The sequence below is a fragment of the Balaenoptera ricei genome, chromosome 4, assembly GCF_028023285.1.
Source record: "Balaenoptera ricei isolate mBalRic1 chromosome 4, mBalRic1.hap2, whole genome shotgun sequence".
NCBI classification, from domain to species: domain Eukaryota; kingdom Metazoa; phylum Chordata; class Mammalia; order Artiodactyla; family Balaenopteridae; genus Balaenoptera; species Balaenoptera ricei.
Genome location: NC_082642.1, coordinates 155,793,790 through 155,804,519, shown reverse-complemented (window position 1 = coordinate 155,804,519; position 10,730 = coordinate 155,793,790). Strand labels below are relative to the sequence as shown.

General features: G+C 37.7%; 1 protein-coding gene across 1 annotated transcript in view; it reads right to left on the bottom strand.

The window, feature by feature from the left end:
* Positions 1–548: 548 nt before the first annotated feature.
* SH3BGR (SH3 domain binding glutamate rich protein) overlaps positions 549–10,730 on the bottom strand; it is a 47,349-nt gene continuing 37,167 nt past the window's right edge. The window contains exons 6-8 of the mRNA XM_059921579.1: positions 8,709–8,738; positions 4,985–5,131; positions 549–980 (exon numbers count right to left, since the gene is read on the bottom strand). Of these exons, the coding sequence (XP_059777562.1) occupies positions 5,018–5,131; positions 8,709–8,738 (144 nt within the window). The 3' untranslated portion in view covers positions 549–980; positions 4,985–5,017. The remainder of the gene's footprint in view (positions 981–4,984; positions 5,132–8,708; positions 8,739–10,730) is intronic.

Below are 10,730 nucleotides of genomic sequence, written 5' to 3'. Positions count from 1 at the left end.
GAGATGTCACCAACGTCTTACCATAAAGAAAAACATAGCTATCAGACACTGAGATGGGGCAGGTGAGCAGAGAATCGCTTCAGACCTACCTGGTGAACAAGTCATGGGGCCGGACCAGCTCTTGCTGAACAGACACTCAGCGTCAAGAGGCAAAATTACAGTCACGGGCTTTGCACGTAGCAGCCACGACTGCAAATCAACCAACGCAAGAGAAGCAGAAGCAGCCACTCCTCCAGCGTAGAAACGAGCAAAGGGCACTGGGGTGGCTAATTTATTTGTCTGCATCATGACCCCCACACATGTGGACGGTAGTGACATTTAAACAAGGCTTCGGAGACAATGTATGCAGCTGTGTGAATAATATAAAATACGACATAACAAGACATAACATTTGAAATCATGGACCAAATAATCAGTGCAACAAAAAGGATCCATCCCAATGGAGACAGAAAAGTTCTGCTGAGCATTCAGACTCTGCAAGAGACAGATTGAGTTCAGGTTGTACACAGAGAGACTAGAAATGAAGAAATCTCCTCCTTGGGACAAGATATTTGCTATTCATCTTTATTAGTATGATTATTCTCTATGAATCTCTTCATTTTCAAAGCTAATTCTGAGAAAAGTAGCATAAGGCACATACAAAGAAATACTTTCGTCATATCACAAAGAGAAGTTCTATATTTTGAAATTTTTTTCAGGGTATTAGAAGGTCTATTCATGCAGAGCAAAAAAAAAAAAAAAATTAAGCAAAGGCCACAAATGTCAGGCCCATGAAGGTAGGCATGTGTTGTCTTCACATTTGATTTCATGTTGATATGATTAAGCAGGTATATGCATGGAGATCTAACCGTGTCGGATCATACAATTCCTCGGTGAACCCTGGATGTACTGACAGACGTGTGCTAGCTTCGGGCCAAAGCATTTTGTTGAATTTGGTTTGTGGGAAGAGAGTTGAAATGGTGCTTCGTGGCTTGGGTTTCCTAAAAGAAAGGGGAAATATTAAGGAGAAGACTGTTAAAGAGAGACAGAGAATGTTTATCAAAAACTGAACTCTTCAACATACAATCAAGGGAAGTATTGCTTTTTATTCTAGAAACCACTACTCATCAAGTGCAAAGAAAGGAAATTAAATTTTTCTCATGGAAAACCAAATGATGTTTATATCCTTTCTCTGTGCTAAACTATCAAACATAGAAGGAAGTTGAAATCTTCCACAGACGTAGAGAACAAACTTATGGTTACCAAGGAGGGAAGTGGGGGCTGGGACTAATTGGGAGACTGGAATTGACATATATACACTACTATGTATAAAATAGATAACTAATGAGAACCTACGGTATAGCACAGGGAACCCTACTCAATGATCTGTGGTGACCTACATGGGAAGGAAATCCAAAAAAGAGGAGATATATGTATACGTATAGCTGATTCACTTTGCTGTACAGCAGAAACTAACACAACATTGTAAAGCAACTATACTCCAATAAAAATTGATAAAAAATTTAAAACTTTTTAAATGCAGAAGGAATTGAGAATGATTAAAAGGGAAGTGTTAAGTAAATACTAAGCAGATATTATCGTAAAAGGGACGTAGACATTGTCTCCTAATACTGGTAGGAATGTCTGTGGGCCGTTTCTCTTATAATTTTGAAATTAAATAGTCATAAAATACCATTGCTTAAGGCAAGAAAATGTAAGAATGTAAAAATAAAGACATAACAGCCTTTGGAAATAAATTGGATTTATTGGATTTCAACATTAAAAAAAAAAGAAGGAAGTTGACATCTTCAATTATAGTTTCCCCGCTGCGTTTTCATGGAAAATGGAGAGGCTGAATTTACAGCTTAGTCCTGGGGGAGGACATTGAAATGGTCCACAGCTAGACTAGAGGTCAGTATTAAGCATCAGCCTGTTAGGAGACAGAACTCAGTCTCAGACTATACACTGCTTCTCCTGGGGCATCAATTTAGCATCAATTTCAAACACAGGAAATGAGAAACGTTTCATAGTTCCATTCATTGCCACAGTCCTAGAACCATCTTTTCCAATAAAATGCCTGGCAGATCCATGAGCCATGAGATGGGTTTGTCTTTAGACACTGAATGGTCTGCCCAGTGAAATGCATGACTGCACTGCCATGTTGCATTTTCAAGAAGGACATTGGATCTCTCCGGGGGTCGGGAGTGGGATTTAGGAAGCTGTCTGATTCCTTCCTTCACTGTCAGGCATTTTGACCTCATGACAATATAGTAATTCCAAACTAGAAGCCATCAGAGAAACAGTCAAAATGGGCTGGCCACAGTGATATTTGCCTTTCTTTTTTCCATAATCAGCCTATAAAGCCATCTGGCTACATGAAGGATTCCCTCTCAGCTGTGTCATTTCACATTCAATATTTTTTTATAAGTACATTAAAACGGAATAATTTTAAAAGAACATTACAAACGGAGTGAATGGAAATGAATTTAAACAGTACTTATGAGTCTTTTACTGTTGGGGGAGTTGGTATAATGATAAACATTGGCATATTCTCCTTTCCCATCATTCTTCAGATAAAATTTCTAAAAGTAAACTCGCCACTTTTCTTTTTTTCCAAAACTGAGCCCCTATTCATTCCTTAGAAATGGGATTAGGGACACTAATCAGACTGACAACAGACTGCTCAATAGTAATGTTTTATTTTCTTTTATTTAGAAGAAAATAAAAAATAAAGAAAGGAAATGGGATCACTTCCAAAAAGACAATCATTTGGCCCTAAAATTGATGTCTATGTGTCCACAACTTGAAAGAAACCACCTGGGAAAACATCAAATGATGGGCTGGATTTGCTTTGTAATTTGAATAAAGGAGTGATGAAACTTTCATGGTTCGATAATACAATGTGATGGTTACTCCCACCAGCTACAAGATTTCCTAAAAATATATTCATTTTTTAATAGTAGTATTTTATGTATAAGTGTAAGTAAATTAAGAGGGGAGATTCATAATATTCAAATTGGTCTTTGGTACATAGAGCAGAGCTGTTTGTTGGACGATATTTACAAGCACTGGGGATTTCTTTTTCCTTATCCAGTTGAACCCTTTGTCCACCCTTCACTAGACAGGCTCCCAGAGTGACCGCAGACCTTAACTGAAGACCCGCTGTGTGTCCAGGGCTCACTCCCTCATTCTCCTCTTCTTCCTGCTCCCCTGATATCAACAGCCCCCAAATCTATCTTACATGTTTCAGCAGAGGCATAATATGGACAGAAAGGAGACTAAAATTTTTTTAATTTAAATTAACAAGAACACTTATGGCACCAGAGCAAACTGTAAGCCTCACTGCCCTAGAGAATAAACAGCTGCCTTGGTTGCAAGGTCAAATAATGTCAATAAAAACATAACATTTACATGGGTATTTGCTAACTGTCTGTTAAACCAGATATTTTTATAGCTCTTAATGATCTTTCGATGTTTTCATACCTACCGTCTTATCTGTATGGCCCACAATATTTGAGCATTTCCCCTGTGATCTCAATGCCCACTATCATTATCTTATTAATGTATTTATGTGGCACTCACCAGACTATTAAGAAGTACATAATTCTTTTTCATCGTCAGTATAAGTTTAAAATTACAAGGCAGCACTATGGAGAACAGTATGGAGGTTCCTTAAAAAACTAAAAATAGAACTATCATACGACCCAGCAAGCCCACCACTGGGCATATACCCTGAGAAAACCCTAATTCAAAAAGAGTCATGTACCACAATGTTCATTGCAGCTCTATTTACAATAGCCAGGACATGGAAGCAACCTAAGTGTCCATCATCACATGAATGGATAAAGAAGATGTGGCACATATATACAATGGAATATTACTCAGCGATAAAAAGAAACAAAATTGAGTTATTTGTAGTGAGGTGGATGGACCTAGAGTCTGTCATACAGAGTGAAGTAAGTCAGAAACAGAAAAACAAATACCATATGCTAATACATATATATGGAATCTAAAAAAAAAAAAGGTTATGAAGAACCTAGGGGCAGGACATAAATAAAGACACAGATGTAGAGAATGGACTTGAGGACATGGGGAGGGGGAAGGGTAAGCTGGGACGAAGTGAGAGAGTGGCATGGACATATATACACTACCAGATGTAAAATAGATAGCTAGTGGGAAGCAGATGCATAGCACAGGGAGATTAGCTCGGTGCTTTGTGACCACCTAGAGGGGTGGCACAGGGAGGGTGGGAGGGAGATACAAGAGGGAGGAGATATGGGGATATACGTATATGTATAGCTGATTCACTTTGTTATAAAGCAGAAACTAACACACCATTGTAAAGCAATTATATTCCAATAAAGATGTTAAAAAAAAAATTACAAGGCAGCAAGTGTACTTGTCAAAGTTACCTCAAGTGACTTCACCATATTCCAAAGTGTTTCTACATGAGTGTTTGGGCTAATATTGAATAAATGAATATTTTGATACAAATCAATGAATATAATTGAATAAATGTAATATCAAGCACTTATCGTTGAATCTCTAGTAGCAATATCTTTTTTCATGAGCAGCCAGATTTGTGGTATTTTTAGGTTGTAATTTCTTGCCATTGTTATGAACATCGATTGTAAACTCTCCTAAGGATACGTATGTTGGTCAGTAAAGGAGTCCATGTGATAGAACGCTGATAACAGAACACGTCCTGTGCTTTCACTTAAATAAAGAGGAAGAGGAGGGAGCAAGTACAAAACAAACTCTTCCTCACCTCAAAGTTATGCTTTTTCCTAGAAATCATACCAACCACAGGCCTTCCTCGCCCTAGCGCCCAAGAAACGGGTCCGGTAGAGTTCACCAGCCCTGCGGCTCCAGGAAGGGGCAGCCCAGGGCCTCGGGAAGACAGACAAATAGATCGAATTGAAATCCACTTCTATCACCAAGTGAAATGTGGTCTACATGGCAGACGGTAATAAACAAACCTTCAACCCCAGAGCGATGTGGCTACCTGGACAAGTGGAAGAATAAAGCATGAAAAGGCCTAAGAATCTTCCTCCTCTTCTCCTTCTTCTTCTCCTGGCCCCTCCTCTTCTCCTTTCTCAGCTTCCTCTTCCTCTGCTTCCCCTTCTGCACCCTCCGCGGTTATTTCTTCCGTCTTATTGTAACAAAAATTACATTATTATTGAAAAGTGTAAGGGTCAACAGATACAGTGAGGAAAAGAGTGTAAAACATCAGACTAGAGTTGAGGGCCTCCTACACACCCCACCCAACACACAAACACACTGCACACATACAACACACACACACACACACACACACACACACAAAGACATCATCTTCCTAAACACAGACCCCACAATCTGGGATGGTTCTGCAGGGCAAAACATTAATTCTAACAAGTTTCATGACTCCTCTTAAGCATAGAGTCTTTACTCATATTAACAGATTGCTCTCATCTTGTTGCCTTTAAAAATTCAGAAGGCAGTTGGAAGAATAAAATACAGAAAGAATCTCAGCAAATAGAATTTTGTCAGAAGGGATGAAGGTTTTAAACGTATAAGCTGGTTATATTTGTTATAGCGAGCTAATTTCTTGAAGCCAAAGTTATCAGCAACCTACATATATAATCTGAAACTACTTTCAAATTAATAATACGTTTGTCTTATTTTTATATATAAAAATGGGATTTTAAAAAATGGAAGCTTGTCTAGTAAGAGAGAAACTAAAGAAATTATTATTGGAAAGATACATAGATAATGAAAAGTCGCTGTATGGAATAGGCTAAAAGTAACTTTTAGGTCTAAGAATAGGGATTAGTTTGATAAAATAATATTAAAAATAATGAAGCAGATCTATATTTACCATCCCCCCAAAAAATGTATAGATTAATTACATGAACAAAAGTAGATTACAGAAGCGTATTCATCAAAGTTTGATAAATATGTGTATGTGTATGTGAGTATGTAGCTAGTGGTTCTCTCTGGGTAACGGGGTTATAAGATATTTTTATTTTCTGTTTTTATCTGTATTTTCTAAATTTTCTATAAAGATTATGAATTTTTTGTAATTTCAAAAATCAACAAAAGTTTTGGGAAGGAGTTTCTTTTGACATTTGGGACCTTCTTTAATGTTGATGACCTTCCACTGAAATACCTAGACAATACACGTGACTTTTGGTAAATATTCTCTCTGTCCTTGAGTTTTCATTTTTAATTTAGCCCTCTGATTAGCATTTTTAAATGATTAACCCAAAAATGTTCAAAAACAATATTCTTAAAAGTCTTGATTACAATAAAGGTCACTGAGATTTGGCTAACATGAGAGGATGGAATAGAAGTAGGGAGAATCCGAGAATGTCACTTTGGACCTGCCCCCAGAATCCACTAACATCCTCGGAAAAGATTCATCCACACATTGACATGATGCCATCCCTGTTAGGGGTTAAAGTTAAAACTCCCCAACATCCAGATAATAAAGTGCAGATTCGACAGGCAAGCCAACTTGAGGCTCCCACACAGTGGGGAAATGGCAAATGTCACCTCTGAGGTACTGCCTTGGGTCTGGGCACAATCATTGGAATTCTTCGGAGCATGGTTAAATGCTCACATCCTGTCATGAAAGCTACTGGGCTTCATCGCTTCATATCCAACTGCATCCAGTCCTAAGGCTGCTGACACTTGACACGGGGGGCCATTTATTTAGTGCAGGGTGTCCATATGCATTTTGAGCGAAGAAGCAAGGCCTGCGGGTTGGGGTAGGGGGACGGGGTGGGAGCCAGTACTGAGTGCCTGCAGCATCTCCTATGTCTTCACTATTCAGAATCTGTAACTAAAATATTTAAAGAAACTGATTTTAAATGCAAATTAAAGGGCAAATGCTCCCAAACAGGGTTAAAAAAAAAAATTCTTCTCAAGTCGTTAGTGCTCCCTTGTGGGAAGGGATGAATTAGGAGCTCAGGATCAACATATACACACTACTATGTATAAAACAGATAACCAACAAGGACCTACTGTATAGCAAGGAAACTATACTCAATAGTTTATAATAACCTATAAGGGAAAAGAATCGGGAAAAGAATCTGAAAAAGAATATATATATTCTATATATAGAATATATTGAATATAGATATGGATATATATATTCTATATATAGAATATATAGAATATAGATATGGATTTTTTTCTATATATATAGAATATATAGAATACAGATATGGATATATATATTCTATACCTAGAATATATATATATTCTATTTATAGAATATTTAGAATATATATATATTCTAGGTATAGAATATATAGAATATATGGATATATATTCTATGTCTGGAATACATAGAATATATATATACATATATATATTCTACATACAGAATATATAGGATATATATGGATATATATTCTACACGTAGAATATATATTCTATATATAGAATATGTACAATATATATATTCTATGTGTAGAATATATAGAATATATATGATATATATTCTATATATACAATATATAGAATATATATGGATATATATATTCTATATATACAATATATAGAATATACATGGATATATATATTCTATGTATACAATATATAGAATATATATATGGACATATGTATTCTATGTATAGAATATATATGGATATATAGAGAATATATATATATATATCACTTTGTTGTACATCTAAAACTAACACAACATTGTAAATCAACTCTACTCCAAAAAAAAAAAAAAAGACCCCCACACACATACAAATAATAATGCTCCCCCTGGGTAGATCCCCACTAGAAATCCTGGAACCATGTGGTTACCTAATGTCAAATATCTTCCAGATGCTAAGCGATGAGCTGCATGTTTAAACCTCATGGTGTCTAAGGTACACACCTGTGGTGCAAGACCTAAAATTAAGACTCAGTATTATCTGCTGCCTTAACATCTGGTAAAATCGGGAAGACTTAAAATGGCCTGACCACTGGTTCACCTCCCCTTCTGCTCCCACAGATTGGGTCTCCCACCTGAGCAGCCCTCCTTATCAAGGGACCAGACACAGTGCCTGCTTATCCCCCAGAATTATGCAAACAGGCCAATCACATCCTCCACGTGGACCAGGGGACACCCCACCCTGTTGATACTACAAAGCCTGCCTCCCACTGCCCCCAATTGTTCACTCTGGTCCCAAGTGACCCCCCCTGTGGGGCCCTGCATGTGTGGATAGCCTCATCCCTTGGGCTTGGAGAACGTGTGACTAATAAACCACTGTCCATCTCACCTGTCCAGTGGCAGGTGTTGTGCCATTCATGTAACCAGAGGGAGAGAATCCCTCCCTCACCAACAAAGTGAATAGGAGGCAATCAAACAACACCAGTAAGCACCATGCAAGCTGCATAAAGTGTGTGCTACTCAATGGGGTGGGAAGAAAAAATAGAGAAGAAATCTCCACTGAAGGACTTGGTCCAGCCTGGCCTGACTTCACTGACGACATCTTCACCACAGGAGGCTCAGAAAAGAGTCCAAAGCCACACCCTGTTTCCCCATCAATCTCCCTTTGATAAATGTATCTCCATCTTATTTTATTTCTCTTCTTGGCAGGCTAAAGGAGGACTTTCTGGGAGTGTGGGTTGCATCCACTTCTCTGTATCATGAAGAACAAGGAGAATGTGGCTAAAGCTGCAACTCTCTCACCTAAAAGATGCTTTTATTAAGTACAACATGACTGTGAAATATGCTACTGTACCTCTTCTGTTGCTGTCTCTCCCTCTTCTTCCTTAAGTCCATAAACAGAAATGAAAGAAAAATATAAATTCGCATAAGTTTTTAAGTTGAATCTAAAAATTAAGCAAACTGTAGAGCCAATATTTTATAATAACTGTAAATTAAAAGTGACCTTTAAAAATTGTATGAAAATAAAAAAATTAAAACATATAAAAATTTTTTAATTTAAAAAATAAATGAAAATTAAGCAAACTATAAAAAAATGCATGTTTATCAAAATGAAAGGCATCTATTTATTGAGAAAACATATCAATAGCAAAGATATGATAACTGAGCAATGCCTCGTTATTTCATGCATTAGATTTCAAGTCCTTGGAATATTATGAAATTAAAGACATATTTTCATCACTCTTACTCCTGAGAAAATATAACTAATTAGTAATACTGCTTAATTATATGTTTGATTCTGTATCTATATCTAAAGCATATTGCAGACCTATAGAGCTATCAGGGAAATTTCAAACCATATACGTAAGCAATTCGAAAATTTGAACAAAATTATGGCTTTTTGGCTTCTATGTCCTTATAAGCATGCCTTTACTTCAGTTCTGAACCAATTAATAAAAACAGATCAAAAGCTTTTTCAGCATCAGAACAAAATGATAACATTTCTGAACCATGTAATATTTAAACACTGATTTCTGGTTAAAGAAAGAAACTTTAAGGTAAGAAAGAGTGAGGCCATTCTGGGCTCAAACAGGTCTCCACTCTGCCAACCCACTGGAATTTCTATTTCCCCCAGATCAAAGTGGGAGAACCAGGAGATATCTCCTAAAATTGCAAAGAAATAAGAACCTTCCCATCCCTGAGCTCATGGAATTTTGGACTGAGGGAGTTGAAAGCAATCTCATATTTGCTTACATCCTCTTACCCAGTCCCTTCTATGGACAGATGAGGACACCAAGACCACAGAGTTAAGTAATGTGCCCAGAATCAGACCACAAGTAAGTAACATGACCAGGACTCACTTCAAGATTCCTTGTTCCTAATTTAGTCTCTTTCCTACTCTTCCATGCTGCCTCTCAAGATTCTCATGGAAGGCAGGTGGTGGAGGACCCAGCACACTGCCACCTGCTCTGGCCCAGCCTCACATTTTTGGCCAGCTCCAGAGCAATACTCTCAGATTTCTGAGACTGGCAAAGAAAATTCAAAATGTGAAAACCTGATCCAGCCAGCCAAGACTGAGTCAGCCCAAGAGGTTCCCCAGCACTGGGAATCTCCAAATTAATTCTGGCAACACAGCAAGTTTTAAAGCTAAAATAAAGTCCAGGAAAAGAGAGTCCTGCACTTGTTGCAAAAGCCGGGTGTTGGTTTCTCAGCGACGTGTTGATTGCACCTCTTTAATATTGTCTCATTCTGCCCATGCCTTGTCCTTCCTTTGCCAGGACCGCCATCTTCTCTCACTGGGGTTACATCACCTCTAGTCTTCCTTATCTCCAACCTGTTCTCCACACAGTAGCCAGAGATGCCACTCTAAAAGACAACCCACCTTACCACGCTGCCCTCGTGTTGAAAACTTTCCATCTTTTCAAGATAAATCCATAATCCTTAGAACGGTTGAAAGGCCACCATGATCTGGCCCCTGCTCACCTCTCTAGCCTCATGATTCTTTATTTCAGCTAACAGTCACATACAACTTTCTCACATCAGCGGCACCTTCCAGGACACTGCTTAAAATGATCTTCTCAAGGAAGACTTTCCTGACCCATAAGCCTGAGTTAAGGGACTCTCTTATTTGCTACCATAATCATCATTTATTTATCTGTCTCCCTAACTAGTCTGTGTACTTCTTGGGGCACAACTTGTGTCTTTATTCATTTTTGGATCTCCAGGACCCAGCCACTGTCTGGAACCAAGGTATAAGCTCAATAAATGTGTTAAGTGACTAGATAAATGAACCTATAAAGTCTCCTATTTACTCTTTAGATCTCAAAGAACATTCATTTTCTTCTTATCCACATGAGATCAAATTAAAATTCACTAT